Source organism: Pelodiscus sinensis, chromosome 4 (assembly GCF_052426305.1).
Source record: "Pelodiscus sinensis isolate ZL-2025 chromosome 4, ASM5242630v1, whole genome shotgun sequence".
Classification (NCBI taxonomy): domain Eukaryota; kingdom Metazoa; phylum Chordata; order Testudines; family Trionychidae; genus Pelodiscus; species Pelodiscus sinensis.
In genome coordinates, this window is record NC_143055.1 from 72,759,254 (window position 1) to 72,778,001 (window position 18,748).

At 41.8% G+C, this 18,748-nt stretch overlaps 1 protein-coding gene across 2 annotated transcripts in view; it reads right to left on the reverse strand.

Annotated features, from left to right (window-relative positions):
- Positions 1-18,748, reverse strand: part of TLL1 (tolloid like 1) — a 390,438-nt gene that overhangs the window by 204,943 nt on the left and 166,747 nt on the right. For both annotated transcript variants that reach the window (XM_075930162.2, XM_089777936.1), the window contains exons 4-5: positions 6,057-6,844; positions 5,199-5,818 (exon numbers count right to left, since the gene is read on the reverse strand). In XM_075930162.2, the coding sequence (XP_075786277.2) occupies positions 5,199-5,349 (151 nt within the window). In that variant the 5' untranslated portion in view covers positions 5,350-5,818; positions 6,057-6,844. The remainder of the gene's footprint in view (positions 1-5,198; positions 5,819-6,056; positions 6,845-18,748) is intronic.

Sequence of the window (18,748 nt, forward strand, 5' to 3'; positions counted from 1 at the left end):
AACAGAACACACCTTCTTGGTTGCCCAATACCAAAGCAAGTTATACAGGCACTGAGGGTATGTCTAGACAGTGCCCTTATCTCGGAATAAACTACGCAATTTTCGCTACACAAATTGCATAGCTTATTTCGATTGTATTTCGAAATAACATACTATTTCGAGACATCCCTTAACTCTCATGGAATGAGGGTTACAGGGATGCCAGAACACCATGACCGTTATTTCAAAATCTATTTCTAAATAACGGGTGGTATCCCAAAATATCTCTGCTGTCTAGACGTACTGAATGTGAGTAACCCACATTATCTGGTGTGCTTGTTGTAAACTGTGGCTGGGTTTTTTTTTCCAATATACTTCTACTGTCTAACTAGCCAAAAGAAAAACAACAAACAGGACTCCTGAGAAAAACTTTTAAATAATCAGATTTGATTAGGCGGATAGTGCCCTTTATTGCTCTCTATTGGACTACTTCTGGAGTAACATCCCATGTACACAAAGTTTCTTGTTATAAGATGAACATTCCTAGATTCTTTATAGGATTACTGAAGCTATAGTTATGAAGACTATCTCAGTATTTCACCTTTCATCTAACCAGATTTGGAAGCTGAAATCAAAATGCGCCTTTGAAATTTACCATGATAAACACTAAGGGTGATATGCTCCTCTCCTGTGGCAAAACACAAGGAAATATGTGAGGTCTCAAAAGCAGAGAAACCATGCTACATCACATCTCACTGTTTCTGCATGCCACAGTGCTTGTCAGAAGAAATGTCATGAATCAAAATTCATTCAAAGGCTATATAGGTTAGTAGGGAAACACTATCAACCACACAAATCACAATCTTATCATGGCTTCCTTACAGCATCATACTCCACTCATAACCCAGGATTGTCAACATTCCTTTTTCCCAGGGCCTCCTGCCATTGATTCCTCTTAGGGTTTTCAGGATGCACAGAACAAAGCAATGCTATAGTTTCTTCACATGTAATATCTGAAGTTAGGGCCATAAATGCACATGAGCTAACAGTCACTGACACGATTTCTCCCTAGAAACCCAGGCCCTTTTCACAGATATTTGCAGAATTTGCGGTGTGTGTATTTCTGCTTTCATTAAGTTGAAGTCATGGTGTCATAGGGCAGGGGTACTGTGTGGGGTATTCTTCCTGTTTCTGTAGCATTTTGCACCACACCAATCTTGGAAGAACATGAATCTAGCTAGCAGTGTCTCCCATTCTTCCTGCTTCCCTGGAAAGAAATTACATCTGCATGAAGATTCACATACAGACATTCAAAAAACAAAAACCATTGACCTCTCACTAGTGGGTTTTCAGTACATTTCTTTACACACTTTCTTAAGAGTATATTGCCTCCTCCTGATGTTTCTGATACTGTAGTAAGTAGAGAGCCCATAAAAAGACATGGAGGGGAAGGATTAACTTCAATGGACCTATGACAATTGATGACACCTGACAATCTGCTTTACCTTGTGCATTGTAGCATGAAATTATGGTCGTTTTCCTATATATTCTTTGGAAAATAGTGAGCAGCTATTCATAAGAAAATAGCTGGGAGAAAAGCAGAATGGAAATGCACACTTATTTTTAAAATCAAACATGCAGCTAAGGAAACCTTAATTGTGGTAAAATGTAAATTTTATGTGACACACTAAGTCCCCGTGATCAGCACATCTTCCAGCTAAAAGGCAGTTGTAAAGTGCTTTTATTTATCTTATGTCCCTCTTTTCCTCCCTTTGTCCTTGTTTTACAAAAAGAACCCTAACTTTTGAATTAATTCCCACAAATTATAACAGTATGTCAATCTATTAGTTCTCCTAAAACCTCAATTTAATTCCTCAATGTCTGGAGCATGTTACTATGTAACTGATAGATGTTTTATGGTGTTTCCTCATATAAAAACGTGAGCAAAAATCCATTTGAGTATGGGACATAACTGTTCTCATCATAAACATTTATGTAAAATAACTGCATTCTTTGTTATAGTTAGTCACTGAAGGTCTAGCAAAAAAGCTAACATTGGCCTTAATTATACCTAATATACATACTTGCAATGAATATGTTTCCTAGAGGAGGTTATCTTGTTATATCCTGTTGCTTCATCCATGGCACATCTACACAAAACTGGATGTGAAAGTTAAGTCCCATACTTCCATGTGTAAACCCTGACTCTGCCACCCTTCCTTATACTGAGTGGGACCTTACTATGGAAATAGTCTGATGGATTTTACCTATGGGTGTGAAGAACAAAGTTACTGTACATTCAAAAACTAAAGGGCTATTCAACATGTAGAGAAATATGGAAGTGATTCTGTTTAAGATTAATGGGAACTAGACACATGTAAATCTACCATGCATCTATCTATTTCAGTAGTTCCATGGTTCTCGTCACTGTATTATCTGAGCATCCAAGGAAAAGTTCTCTCATAAGGAGGAGCATGGGTCATTTTTAAACATCATAAAAAACTGTATATATGGCAGATGTTACATGAAATATTAAATTGGAATCAAATAGTCACTTCTAATTCTGTCTTCTCAAAATGAACACAAAATGGAAAAAAAAGAGAGCTTGCATTCACATCTCCTTTTGTTTCCTACATGCAATACTTGTTTAAAACTCACCCATGTATAATTTTATAAAATGAACAAAAAGTACAAAAAACCCTACAAGTATTTCACTTCACAAATAGTGAAGTGTAGACAAAAACATTTCATATGAAATAAAAAATGAATGAGATATCACTCAAAACCTGTTTTTGAAAACTTCAAAAGAGTTCAAATCAGTTGTGGCCAGAAGGTAAGTAACTTCCTCTTTATACGAAGTTCCTTGAATGTTTTTAATTGGAATAAATTAAAATTTGTTTGCTATTGAGTCTGCTATTTTTGAACTTGTACATTCCTCAGCTCTAACCAAAGAATACTTAGCAATTCACACTTCAGAAAGGAATATTTTTGTGATTAGAAAAACACAGTGTCTGCATATTTGACATAAATGTTCACCACATTCTCTTCAAATTCAGCAAGCCCACTTACACATAGAGAACACAACCTTTGGCTGAACTAGATTTCAGGATATAGAATAACTAATTAATGCAAAAGGAGACAGCTACAAAACTAACACTTATTTTAAACCGAGGCTGATGTGAATCTCCATGACTTAGAATAAGTGTCCATAACAAATTTTGCAAGTAAAAAGGTACACTCTTTCATTTAAGCAACGAAGCTTGCTCTGGTCCCCCCAAAGTCACTGAGGCCATTTCTATACTACAGAGAAGAACAATCTTCCAGTGGTCAATTTTCTAGCATTCAATTTAGTGGGTATAGTATAGATCCCCAAATCAAATGCTGAGGGCAGACCCGTCCCACGTCCTGTCCCACGTCCTGTACTCCTCATTCTGTGAGAAGGAAGGGAATCCCATGAGAGCATGTGCTCCCATCCACCAACCACAGTGTTGACATGGCAGTGGCTCGTCTTAAGGCAAGCTGAATTCAGCTACATGTTTTACTTAGCTGGCTGGTGTACTTTAAGCCCACCTGCCTGTTCTAGTGTAGAGTAGTCCTGAGAATTTTGCGATTAACTTTAATGGAAGTAGGATTGGATCCAATACTATTTTACTCAAAGCCACCTAAAGGACCTAAAACAATGTCACTTCGCCAGCAAATATTATACAAAAACAAGTGTTCCCTTTACAAAGGAAAATTACAAAAAATCGAATTGGACATAAAGGAAGAAGATTATTTCCATAGACACTAGAAACAAATCAGTAAAAGGAACAGAGGCAGCCCAGATTTTTATTTGGCTGTGGCTACCAACTTCTCTACACTGTCAAAGTCTGAATAACCACAACAAATACTAGCAGACTGTAAAATGAATACAGTCAATGAATGTGATTTAAATGTAGGAATCCTCACACCCCTCCTATTCACTCTCCTCTCCAGCTCTGTCTGTGTAAGCATTGGCATAAATACACATAGAGAAACTGTCTGAAGAGACCATCCAGGGGACCATCAAAGTCAATCCACAAAAAGAGCTGCTCTTTAATTAAAAGCCCGGCATAACTGTGATGGAAAGCCGGGAGACACTTTCAACTGGTAGCCGAGGATGGGGGGAAAGAGGCCGCCCCACTGGAGGTGGCTCTCTGGTGCAAGATCGAGGGAATCACAAGATCAAGGCTTCTAGTAATCGCTCAACCTGAGTGCTGGCTGTAAACAAGGAAAGAAAGACAATGGTTCAAGAAACAGGTTGGGGCTGGGGGGGGGGGGCGGGGGGACTGAGAGATCCAGCCAGTCAGGAGGATGAGGGGACCAGTGGAACTCTCCTCACGTGGTGGCAGCCTTCAGCATGTGCAATCAGCAGCCGAGAGAGCTTGCTACTGCTGCTGCTGCCGGGCGCTCTAGCAGAAGCCAACAAACCTAGACCGCGGTATGTGAGGCCCGATCCTGCCTTCCTGGGCGGCCAACATTCTTCCTGACTTCAAAGGGCAGTAGTGACTGTGCAAGGAAGGCAGGGCGAGGCGCGCGCTAGGGCTAATGCACTGGACTCGGTCCCTTTCCTTATTTCAAGTGCCCTTTGGAACGTGCAAGTTCTTCTCAGCTGCTCCCCCGTCCAGTGGCTGCAGCTGGGAGGAAGTAGGAACTCTCTGGCGCTGTAAATAAATATAAGCGTGGAGGGCGGGGTGATCAGCCCGTGGACCAGTTATTCTGAGAGCGCTACAATAAGGAGTGAGGTTGTGGCCATTAGTCTCCAGACAGGTTCCCTGTCTATCCAACCCCAAGGCTGCAGTGTCTGGAAACGCCTCCTGGGGAGCAGGGAAATGAGCCCAATTCTGGGATTCACTCAAGGCTTTCTAATAAATCATGGCAGAGGAGCAAACAAAACATGTGCGAAAAAGTGCACTCCAAGCACTTTGCCGTCCAAGCACAGTCGCAAAGTGCAAGGAAAGTGGAAACTAAGTCCTGAGAAAGCAGGTCCGTAGAAATCCCAGCGTGTGACACAGCAAAGCACTGGAGGCCAACTCCGCACTTCCCCTTCGCTAGTCCTATTGCCCTTTCCCCCCCAGGGAGGAGGAAGCAGGTGAACTCCCCAGTTTACACACACATCGGAAAGCAAAAAAAAAAAAAAACCAGACAAGAGGGAAGGATGGGGTGGGGGGGGGGGCGTGTTAGCCTTGGAAGTCACTTACCAGCTTTACACGGATCCTTATAATCTATCGCCTCAGCTTTATCCTCCTCATGGAAATCGTAAGTGTAGTCATAATCAAGGGCAGAGCAGGAGAAGAGCTTCCCCCAGGCAGTCAACCCAGCCAGCCACAACGCCACCCTCCAGCAAAGCATTTTCCTCCTCCCTACCACAGTGGTGGGGCGACGGGGCAGCGAAGAACCAGGAGGCCTGAGCCGCTGTCCACGCTGGACTGACACAGCAAGGCAAGGGATGGAGGGAGGCGGTTTCTTCTCCACCTAAAGGCTCGGCTGAGATGCTGTGGGCTGTAGGTGTCCCCAGCCCTATGGGCGCACCATAGAGGAGGAGAGAGGCGCTGCCCCTTCTCCACCTCCTCCCCGTGCCGGGAGAAGTTGCCGGGTGGGCTGGCGCCGGGGGGCGAATTCCCACTAGGGAGCTCGCCTGTCAGGGCGCCTTCTCGCCGCTGTCAGCCCGCAGCCAAACTTTCCTCCCGCCGCAAGGCGCTGCCCGCTGCTGCCAGGGCTCCGGGGCAGGCAGGATCCTTGCTGCCGGCTGCCTCCTCCCGCGCGCTCTGCTGACCCGGTGCTGCTGCGGGAAGATGGATCCGGTGTGCACATCGGCAAACTGCCACACGGAGAGAGAAAGAGAGAGAGAGAGAGAGAGAAGCGGGGCTGACAGGAATTCCCCCTCTCGCAGACCTCAGCGCCCTACGGGGATGGGAAGCCGCTCTGAAGGGAGCGCGGAGAAAGTGCAAGGGCTTCCCCTCTCCCCCCTCCCCGCGCGGTGTCTCTGCTCTCCCCCCTCCCGCCCAGCTTATAAAAACCTTAGAGGCAACTAACACAATCGTCAGCATCCTGCTTACTTATTCATACAATCAGGGTCAGGATCCGGGCTGCTTGTGATCTGCTCTCTTGATAGTCTTAGGAAAACACAGGCGCGCTCACGGGGTGCCTCTCTCTCCATAGAGCTCTCTCCAGAGAGGAGCAACGCATGGTATTTGTTTTAAAGGACGGGCGCGGGGCGGAGGAGGGGGGGAGCTTGTGGGAATCGGATAAAACACCACACAGGTCAACGCCGAGCAGCGGAGGAACCCGAGGAGAATCCGGGAGGAGCAGGAATCCCAGCAACGTGTCCCCCTTGTCTCTGAAGAAGTGCCTTTCTCCCTCGGCTGCCGCCGCGCAGCGTTCGCCCCGTGAGCGGGGGTGGAGGGAGCTTAAGCGCCCATAGTTTGTGTAAATACGGGCAGCAGGAGATATAAAAGGTCCATTGATCTCCGCAGTCCAGCCAAAGGGCTGGGAGGCAGTTCCAGAAGGAAAGTTAAAACAGAAGAAGGCGAATGCGACATAAAATTTCAGCTTGCAACCAGCAGCTCCAGGCAGTCCGGCTTTGCTTTTTTTCTTCTTCTTCTTCTTCTTTCACGTGGTTCCGAAGGAGAGTTGTAAACGGTTATTTGCAAAGAAAGTTTCCGTAGAAGCAGCAGACACAGCTCCACTCTTCCTCCCTTGTTTTCAATCTGCTACCTTGTACAATTCAGCTTGAGCGCTCAGTTAGTCGCAGTCAGGGAGTGTGAGTGGTTGGTGGTTTTGCCTTTCTCTCTCTATAAAGCCAGAGAACAGATCAGCACGCAAAGCTGCCTTTTAGCTGATCAACCTGGAGAAAGAAAACATGAATAAAAATAAAACGATAAAAATACCCCTGTATTCACTTAATCCCCTCCTCCTCCCGCTAGAGTGATTCCGACCCTGCAGTAGCTTCTCAAACTGTAAACTAAGGTGAGATTTTTCCTTCACAAACTCCTCCTCCTTTTACAAATTTCCTTGGGAAGGAGGGTGGAGGAGAAGAGGGGTAGGTAGCTGGGAGTTTCTGCTGTTTAAATCTCGTGATGGTGCTACATTTAACACTGACTTTTGAAAGGGTTGCTGAAGATGCTGTCTTTATTTTACAACAGAGCCCTCAAAAGTCTGGTATGCGCTAACAACTTCCCAGGCAAAAGAGATTGTCCCTTCTTCCTTAGCGTGCGAACATTCACATGCGTCTATTCCTCGGTGGTGTAGAGTCATAATAAGTCAGAGTCACAGTCATAACACATAAAATCAGACTGGACTGAACATTAATTAGCACCTGGTTCATTTTCTTAAACTTCAGTGTCTAGTTTCTGTAGGCTTAGTATTGGAAAGTTATATGTGTGATCTACCTTCAAGCTGCTTGCTATTGGAGATACCTAAGAAGTGGCTGATGTAACAGATTTTATTGGACTTCTCTTCATGAGACTCAGACAGCTGCTTTCAAGCTTTAGACAGAACTTCTTCTGGTGGTGGAAGTTTAGGGAATAGGAGCAGGACACACAAATGTGAGGCTGGTGGGCTGTAATTCTGATAATCAAATCTGGGTTAATTAAAAGAGCCCCTTGTCTTTGCTGCAGTAATTAGTGTATTTTTTGTGACTATATAACTCTGGCTACAAGAAAAGACGTGTATAGTCACGTCTAGCTGTCATTCTAGCTTATCTGAGTCCATCAGTGTGAGTCTAAAAAGAGTGATGAGTGTTGCTCTGGTGTGATGCTATTATAGGTAGATAACCTTCCAGTTAATGCAATTAACACTGCGACGGAGTTGTAGGTGGTACCTTGCTGCCCCATACCACATTCAGTATCAAACATCAATTCATGTCAATGTTTTCAGAAATACTCATTTATTTTGTATGCCTCAATTTCAGAGGATCCAACTTAAAAGTTGTGTGTAAAGACTGACAGCTGCCTTTAACTTCATATGGTTGAGACCTCAAAATGAGCAAATGTTACTAAAAATTTGGCTGTAATATTCCATAAAAGTTAATTTACCAGAAATTCAGTTTGTCAGTAACAATACAAGCCTGTGAAGAGCATGTTACATCAGCTCAGAAATAAGCCTGACAAATTTAGTGAATATTTTTCTTCTTTCAGCATAGTTTCCTTGATCAGCAATGAACTCTCAAAGAGGAATCAGAGAACCTTTATATCAAAACCATCAAAGAAATGCTAGACTATGACAACTTGTCTTTATCAGTATGACATTTTGGACTGGTGGGCTGTATCTATTAACAAATACAATATTCTACAGAGGGAGCTTGTGCGCTATGATCAGAACAAAAAGCTAACTTCTACTATTTTACATTACACTATGTGGTATTTGTTCTAACATTTTACTAGTCACTTGTTTAGTTCACAAATTGTACTTTACTAATTTTAAGAAAAACAGATTTGGTTTAGTGTCCTGTTAATCAAATCTAGTTCTATACACAGATATAAAAAGACATACCTACCTTTGGAACATTAATTTTCTTTCTAGTTGCTGTGGATCCCAAACACAAAACAGAATGGTCTTAAATACATGAAATAGATTGATACATACACATATATTGTGAGAGTGTTAATAATCATGATATTTGCCAGTTGTTTTGTAGTCATTGGAAAACACTGTACAGTGTGTGATCCCAAATGTGCCAATCTCCTCAGTGAGATGATTATTAGACTGTCTCACTCTCTTGCCAGTGGGAGATTAACTCTCCCAGCAAGGTACGCACTGACGTCACTCGGAGCCTCCAGCAGACAATCTGCTCCTGACCTCAGCACCACCAGAAACATTAAGACAGCACCAACCACTAGAAAGCTTGAGGACAGCTTTCCTCATGGAATTCTGACCCAGGTAAGAGAGACCCAGACATACACCTGTGACAAACACATAGAAATAGATCTTCTATACCTGTTGCAGTAGACAGAGTAAAACAAAAATATATGGTGTGTGTACATAAGCACAAGATCAAGTAAACTTGTTTTATAGATTCAAGACAAGATCTGCTTCACAATTAAATTACTGATTCAAAATTAAGTTTTAAAACTCTGTGCCATTTATAACAACTCAACAGCATTTAGATATCACAGGTATGGGTGTTCTAGAAAAATGTAAGCTAGAGAGATAATAAATGTATACTTTAGAAAATCCTTCCTCCCATGAATAGAAATTATTGTCCTGGTTTATTAAATAATGTTCTATTTATGTGAAGAAGGATTTTCTAAAGCATAAACGTATTATCTCTCTAGCTTACATTTTTTTAAAGAACACCCATCACAATATTCAGCATATCTTGTTTCTGGTTTCACAATTTAAAAAAAAAAATCACTCTAAACTGGGGGAGCAGGAATCATAGATATATCACCACCACTCCAAAACACTCACAATTCTGACAATCCACATGACAACACAATAAATCAATCAAAATTCTTCCTACAGCCGTTTCCAAAGAAACCAACACATAGCCAAAGAGACAGACAGCATAAGCTGGAAGGAAACCAACCAAAGGAACACAACAGCAGTGGCAACAACAAAATCCCCAACCTGCAGCATTTTCACTTTTCTCCAAAATGCTGACTATGTTACAAACCCAACAATCCTAACAATGCTAGAGTATGAATAATGAACAAAACAGGCGATGGTGCTCTACTTCTTTGACCCTGTCTCACTACATAATTCACTGGAGCAGAGTTATAGAGACTCTCTTCCACCACAAAAAATATTAACAAGCTCTCCCCAGCCCCCACCAATAAACTGCTCCATCATTTTTGTCACACCATCTCCTCCTCTATCTGTCTGCTGCTTAGGCATCAATTCTTCACCAAGCTCTGTATGTTTATTCTTAGGGACCTACCAATTCATAGTCCATTTGGGTCAATTTCACAGTCACTGGATTTTAAAACAGTACATTTCATGATTTCTGATGTTTAAATCTGAAATGTCACTGTCAAGTAACACTAGAGTCCTGACCCAAATGGAGATTGTGGGAGCAGTTGCAAGGTTATTGTTACAGGCTAACAGTATTACCACTCTTCCTTTTGCCCTGCTTCTGGCAGTGGCACTGCCTTCAGAGCTGGCTGGCCTGACAACAGTGGCTGCTGGCCAGCAGCCCAGCTTGGAAGACAGCATGACGCAAGTAAGGATGACATGGTGGGGCACTGTCTCCAGAATTAGACACCTGGCCAACAGACACTGCTCTCCAGCCACCCAGCTTTAAGGCAGCACAGAAGTAAAGGTGGCAGTACCACAACCCTCCAACAAAAGTCTTTCGATCGCCCTTTAATCCCCTTTGGGATGGGACTTCCAGTTTAAGGAACACTGGTGACAGCTGTATTGTAGAGGCCAAAAGTACATAAAAGACCAGATTTTGTGGTCCCTGATGCATTTTTTTGTGGCCATGAATTTGGTAGGACCCTCTTTATGCTTCAGCTGAGTACACACTTCTCAGTGAGACACACAAACTACTTCTGTTCAATGTAGATTGCTAAAAATAGCAGTGACAAGTTTGGCCTTAGGGAAAATGGCAATCTGGGTGAACTTGTGTTTTGGTACCCTGACTCTGGAGGGCATAGCACCACCTATTTCCCCTGGTATCCATGAGCTCCCCAACCCCTGCTCTCTTTACCACTAGCCCCTGCATTGTGCCCCCTTTCCCCCTAAACTCTGCACCGTGCCCCCTTCATCCCAACCTTTGCATTTTCCTCTCACCTGTGCCCTCAACTGCAGTCCTGCATTTCCAGTATGTCCTGCCACTCTGCCCCCACTGCCTGTACCCTCCACTCCCTTTGCCCAGCAACATGCCCAGTTGCCACTCACCTCTGGCTGTGGCACCATGGGCAAGGGCTCAGTTTGCCCACCCCTAAGGCCAGTCCTAGCAGAGTAGCTGAAGGTAGCACAAGCAGTGGTTCTAGTCAATTGCTCAAGTTTGTACTTAGGGCAGATTGTACTCAGGCAACTGTCCTGAGATGCACACACTACAACTGGCTACATTATTTTTACATGCTGGCTCAAGCAGAACTAGCATGTCTCTCTCTACCCAAACTTGGTATGTGGTTCCTTGCACTTCTGCAGAACACAGTATGGTCCTATTGAAAACAATTGGATTAATTACAGAATAATGTTAAGCAAATACCTAAACCTCTGACGGATTAGGGCCCCAAATCATGAACTACTTGGGGCAGGGACTTTGTCCAGATTTTCAAGAACACTTCCAGGAGTGAATTAAACAAAAGTTAGCTCTCTCGCTCTTTCCCTTAAACTCCTGAAATACAAACTTTATCTAGAAAGTCTCCAGCACACTTCTGAAGAAGTATGAAAAATAAATTATATTTCATGAGTTTCACTTTCTTTCTTCACTGACTCCTTCAACCACCCAACCTGTTGAAGTCAAACACAAAAAATTGAAAGACCATTATTAATGCTTCAAAGTCAAGAACTCAAAGGCTGCGTCTAGACTGGCATGATTTTGCACAAATACTTTTAACGGAAAAGTTTTTCCATTAAAAGTATTTGCGCAAGATAGCGTCTATACTGGCATGTGCCTTTGCGCAAAATATTTGCTTTTGCGCAATAGCATCAGTGCCAGTGTAGACGCTCTCTTGCGCAAGAAAGCGCCGATGGCCATTTTAGCCATCGGGCTTTCTTGCGCAAGAAATTAACTTGGCTGTCTACACTAGCCCTCTTGCGCAAGAATACTTGTGCAAGAGGGCTTATCCCTGAGTGGGAGCGTTGGAGTATTTGTGCAAGAACCACTGATTTTGTACAGTACAAAGTCAGTGCTCTTGCGCAAATACTCACAGCCAGTGTAGACAGGCGGCAAGATTTTGCGCAAAAGCGATTGCTTTTGCGCAAAATCTTGCCAGTCTAGACACACCCAAAAGTTAGAAAATGCCAGAATGAGCATTGCCTTTACAATCTAAATTCAGATTACATTCAGTGCACAGATCATACAAGTACTCAGTTAATGAACAGCTATTCCTTAATTGTTTTCTCCTCATTCTTCAATGTTTGTCCTAGGTCTTATTTACTACACACTATTCAAACCCTGATATGAAGGCAGGATTACAGAGGCTACTCCCACAGAAATCATTGGTCACAGCTCCCAGTCAATGGGAGTGGCAGAAGTGGTGTTCAAGGCAAGGACAGCTCATGGAGCCATTCTACTTCTATGGGCTGCGGGGGCCTCGTGGCTGCTTCTGGGAGCCAGACAGAACCAGGAAGGGGAGGTAGCCTGCCTTAGCCCTAGGGTCCCACTGCACTACTGACCAGACTTAGCAGCCCAGTCAGTAGTGTTTACTGGAGCCACCAAGATCTCTTTTTGACCAGGTATTCTGGTCTAAAACTGGACATTTGGCAATCCTACTATCACCCTGAATCTTTACTGGCTTCCTATCCCAATCTCTCTCTCTAGGCTCCACCCCAAATATCAACATCCATACACACATCCCCACTCTTCGCCTCAGTGTCTTTGCTCAGTTAGTGCCAATTCTTGCCCCACACCTAAGTTCTTCATCTAATCCATCTCCCCTCATTCTTCACATTTTTCTTCCCTGCTGCACTGTTTTTCAGTGTCAGTTTCCCTGCCCAGCATACCACAACCTCCCACCACATCTCATTTCTCAGTTTCCCTCTTCTCTTCCCATTTCCAGTTTCCATACACACCCCTCAGGCTTCTCGTCCCACTAGTCCCCATTCTTCTTCTACAGTTCAGTTCTTGCCCTTCTCTATTCAAATCAGGCAGCTTCCTCTTCCAGGCTGTCTAGGCCCAACAGATTCTGAGAGCACAGAATCGAGTGTCTCTATGCTACCTGTGAAAGTAACTGGACCTACAACTAGCATAGCCAAAACTATCCAGATCTACAATGGCAGGGAAAATCCTGTTCAGCTCTGGTTTGGTCCATGTCCAAGGTGCAGATAGAATCTGCAAGGAATTCAGCTGCTAAAAATCTAAGGGCATGTCTAAACTACATCTCTCTTTTGAAAGAGGGATGTAAATTAGACAGATCAAAATTGCAAATGAAGCCGGGATTTGAATTTCCGACACTTCATTTGCATAATGGCAGCCACGCGTTCTTTCAAAAAACCCCTTCTTCAAAAGATCCTATACTCCTCAAAAATGAGGTTTACAGGCTCTTTCGAAAAAGGTTTTTTTTCTAAAGAACTTCGTTTAGACAGTGGTTTGATTTTCAAAATACCCGTTTTCGAAAACATGTGGCCGCCATTATGCAAATGAGCATGGGAAATTCAGATCCCGGCTTCATTTGCAATTTCAATCTGTCTAATTTACATCCCTCTTTTGGAAGATGGATGTAGTTTAGACACAGCCTAAGAGTTTTCTACTGAGCATGTGCTAATGGATTTTTCTAAGGTTTAATCACTTGACCAAATTTGGCCCAATTTTCAAAGGCACGGCAAAAGGCACATCCGTGATGAAATCTGGCATGTGAGTGGTTTTTTAAAGTCCTGTTCCAAAACTTAGGGTCAAGACAGATGTTGAGAAGAAAAGTCACTAATTTCCAACTTGGGCAAAATTACATCTTTTTTCCCCCTCTACCTCATTCTTAGAAACAGCTAGACCATATTGGCTGATATTAAAAAAAATATCAGTCTGAGGGAGACACCCAGCATGGAAAATTTCAGCCCAAATGCTTGAAGTTCAGCAAAGTTACTAAATAAGTCAAAATGTCTTATAATAGAAAGCATGAGGCAGTCTTAATAATGGTCAGTACTTCCAGCTATATCTAAAATACGATTGTGTCCTCTATTTCTTATATTATATAAAATGTAAAAGTAAACCCATTAGCTCTAAAACTTGTGTGGATGGTAAAACAAGCAAATAAGCAGAAAACAGATTGTTTAGTACAACTATCTAAATCAGAAACTGCTGTTCTCTGGTGTTTGGTCAGCATCCCTCACTCTCCCCAGAGAATAAATCAATTTGCAGCAGCTGTGAACAACTATTTAGATCCAAGGCCAGAAAAGCTTAATTGGAAAGCAACATTCAAAGTTAACGGGTCAGATCATCTTAAGGATATGCTTGTCTAGAGCAAACTCAAAGATCTGTATTCTGAGTTTAGGAGACAATGTGCCAGTACTAAGAGGGCTGGTGGCTTGGAGTCTGGCATCACTGGGAGTGAGACCAGGCCCGGGCCCAGAGCCCCGGTAGCACAGCCAGGGCCATGGCAGCCCCAGTATTGGAGCCAGGGATATAGCAGCTGCAGCAGCCCCGGCAGCGGGGCCAGAGCCAGAGTTGTGGTAACTGCAGCAGTCCCAGTAGCGGAGGCAGGGCAGGGGGACATGGCAGCTGCCGCAGCCCCGGTAGCAGGTCCAGGGGCGTGGCAGTCCCAGCTGCTGGGGCCACAGAAGCATGGCAACTCGTCAGGGGGCAGCTAGAGCCGGCAGAGGAGAGGGGAGGGAGGTGGGATGAGCGGGGGGGCTAGTAACAAGGAACCTCCTCTGGACCAGTAAATTCCCTCATTCAGGATTGGTCAGGTCCCCAGGGTGTTGGTCCAGAGAGGTCCAACCTGTAGTAGATTTATATTATTTTAACACCTGACACACAGTACACTCAAGCCAATTCCTATGTACCTTACTCATAAAGCCTATAGGATTATTTGTGAAAATACATAACTCAAGTAAGATTTGGGCCTCAATCTTTATCTAATCCCGTTGCCTCTTAAATCAGTAGCAAAATATCCATTGGCTCCAACAGGATCAGGAGCAGATACCCTATTTGTTATTTTGGGCTTTGTAGATTCTTTGGGTATATAATGGATATTCTTCCATTTTGGAATACTGATACTTTCTGGCTATAAAAATAATGCTATGTCTATTGTCCATTTTTACAGTCACAGCATTGTGGTCCTTTTAATAAATTGTTTAAGGCCTTCATTTTAGTGCTGAATGATAACTTTTGTAATAAATTTTCCATTACAATCCTAGACTATTTAGTACTAATAGCTTCCTTTGCACAAAAATATTCATATAGAGACAAAACAGCTTAACTCTTTGCTAAAAAACAACCTTAACTATCTCTGAACTGAACACATGTTCAGTTAGCATACTTTATTATACTTCATCATCAAGCAATTACTGTATAATCTACAATATTTCAAATACGGCAAAGGAGTTGAACTGGACTAGTCTTTTTCTCCAGTAATCACTGAAATCTTAATTGCTTGTGAGCAATCTAATATTCTAAACCAACTTCATATCCAGTCATATTACTACATATGAATCAGACTGCAAGTATTCACTGAAGTGAGACGGTTTGCCACAAAATAATTTTGTGCAATGCCAAGCACACTGACAGCACTCAGTAAATACTAAACTAGAACAACAATTGTTAGGCAAAAACATCCTATATCTCTCTCAGCCTTGGTCAGCTATATTTTGCCAACCTCACTCACATGGAGTAGCATCAACAGAAGTTGGTCCCCTGTTTTCTCTAAGATTTTTTGTGAAAATGCGTGATTCTCAAAGGATATGTCTATGCTCCTGAGCTATTTCGGGATACTTCAGTATCCCGAAATAGCTAATCTGCATCTATTGAAGCAGCCCACTATTTCAAAATAGATTTCAAATAACAAGTGGCTTATTCTGACATCCTGGTAATCCTTGTTCCACGAGGGTTAAGGAGGATTTTAGAATAGTGAGTTATTTCAAAATTTGGTGCTGTGTAGAATAAGGAATAAGCTATTTTGAAATACATTCGAAATAAGCTACACAATTTGCATAGCACAAATTGTGTAGCTTATTTTGAGTTAAGGGTGCTCTGTAGACCCACCCAAAGTGAGTGAAAGTAATAGAATCTGGCCTACTGAGGTAGTACTAGATTTTTAAACTCTTATTTGTTGCTTATCAGGGTTCTACTGAGTGATAACAGCATGCTTCAAATGACATGTGTGTAAAGAACATTTGTCTAAGTAAGTATGCTTTGAATTTTGTGCACTTCAAATCCATAATTAAATAGTGTAATGGGACTGGCTTGTAAATACATAGGGTTAATTCTACTGTTCAGTATTCAGCAAATTGTCACCTATCTTCGAAAAAATCATACCCAGTGGCTGACCTTTGATAGGATAAAGCTCACAATGGGCTTGCTCTCATAAGACGCTGAGCAGGCATCTCTAAACTTCCACTAACTTCCTGAGTGCTGTAGATGTTCAGCACCTTGCAGAATTGGATCCATAATTTTGAGCAGAATACATTTCAGATGAGAACTTCTAACATAACTTGTTTGGGCAACTTTTTGTATATTAAAACAGAATATCACAAATTCTTTGATAAATATTCTAAAGCAAATGGACATAAACAAGAAAACCTGCCAAAAATGTCTGGAATCAGCATCATTGAAAATATTCATGGCTGGAAAGGAAAAAAGTTATGAAAATAATTCTGCAGCAGAGCCTGGAGACAGAAAGTTGTCCTCTACAACTCTAGTATTTATGAATGAATATGAGAACAGCAATATAACTAGGGTAGCTAAGCTCTAATTGGTTCTTCCGAACACATAAAATGGACTGTTAAAAGTCCGAATTGTCAGTAATAAAGCACATCGCACATCCACTACCCGCACAACTTATAAAACTAACAGTTGTCTTATAAGGATTGAGAAAATTAGATACAGTTTATCAATGACCATAGTGTTATCTGCTATGTCCTTGTCTTACTAGCAGTAACAACATTGATATAAAGTTAACTATACAGCAGTCTCTTTCTTCTCTCACATACAGTAGATATTACCTAGACATACAAGGTGTATAATGCCTATTGGGCTTGGAATGCAGTGCTTTGATTATTTTGTTCCAGAAAAACATCGTATAAATGGCACAATTTAGGGTATGTCTAGACTAGAAACATTACAGCAGCATACCTCTAATAGTGTGCCACAGTAGCACTGCAATGCAGACATTTACAACAATGATGGAAGGGGTTCATCCACTGCTACAGTGAATCCGCTTCTCAGAGTTGATAGCTAAGTTAGAAGGATTCTTCCATTGACTTTGCACTGTCTACATTAGGGCTGAGGTCATCTTAAGTATGTCTCTCAGCTGCAGTTTACACTAGGGAGTTATTTGGAAATCACCCTCCCCTTTTATTTCAAAATAATAAGGGGAGCATCCACACTACCAAGCCTATTATTTTGAAATAATGGGCTGGTTATTTCAAAATTTGCATTCCTGCTTTCCTTAGGGAATAAGCTTATTTCAAAATAGTTTTTTGGAAGTTATTTTGAAATAATTTCGTAATGTAGACATGCCCTCGGAAGTGGAGCTTTTCCCCATCCCTGAGTGACACAGCAAGGTTGACCTAACTTTGTACAGGCCAAACCTTAGACTACATCTTTTTGTGATGTAAATACTGTAAAAATCAAATGTTTATGGAAGAGCTAATTTAAATTTTACCAGTAGAATCCAGCTGTTCTACAAAATTACTTGTACCATGTGTATTGTTGTCCTTTATTATTATGAGCCTCTTTCCTAGGCTGTCTTGTATAAAGTTGCTCTGGTCTACACTAGGAAGTTATTTCGAAATAACCCCCCTTATTTCAAAATAACATGTTGTACATCCATATTATCAAGCCTGGTTTTTTGAAATAGCGGGCTGGTTATTTTGAAATAGCAACTCCTGCTTTCCACAAGGAATAACGCTTATGCTGAAATAGTTATTTCGAAATAGCAGTAGTGTGGACTCTCCACTGCTGCTGTTTTGAAATAACTACTCCCCAGAGTCATTCAAAGTAATTACTCCTTAGTGCTTCCTGGGGCATTAAGTCAAAGTAGCACCTCCATATTAAGGGAGCCTGCTTCAGACTAATTTAGAGACTTCCCTGTAGTGTGGGCACGTTATTTCAACTCCTGAAATAATTTTATTATTTTGAAGTAAGTTATTTCAAAATAATTTCCTAGTGTAGACCAGAGGTGTCAAGTGCTAATAATTAAAAACCTATGTCTGAAGATTTAGGCATTATACTGTAGCTCAGAAATAGATTTTTTTTTCCAATCAGAGCAATGGTTTTGTGCTATATATCCAATCAGCAATGAACATTTGATGTAAACAATACATGTAATAACATACACACATAAAATATGTATAGTATATACAGATTACAGAGCCCAATTATGGAGCTATGCTATTACTTCAGTGGAACTTTCACTCTGAGTGGATATGGAATACAGAAATATATTTTTAAAATATTTCTGTTTTATCTTCCTATAAATCTACACACTGGGGGAAAGTAGAGGTGGCAAGTAAATATGGATGATTGATAGCAAAGAAATACCCATATTATATTTGGCAAAACCAAAATCTGAGATCCAGGCTCATCCAAAATTCAAACTCTGACTTGAAAACAGATTTCACAGCTAGTTTGTATCTTTATAAGATCTGCACTAGAGCCATAAATCTGAACCCTGGGTCTTGTGAAATTTTGGGTCAAAATCTAAATTTGGCATTTGAGTTTATCATTCTGTAAAACTATATTACAACAATCAGGGGATCCTTTTAAACTATATTTACATTGAAATGCAATAGAAACAAAAGGATTGTGATGTTTGGATTACCAGGGCTTGTTAAAAAATTAATTTTCTTTACTTTCCAACTGATAGAAAGCACTAGCACCATGTCTGAGCCATCCTGCCACAGCTCCACTCATGTTCTGTGGATATTGCATTTACAAGAGCAACAGACATGAATTACTGGTAACAATTTATAGGACAGGCTA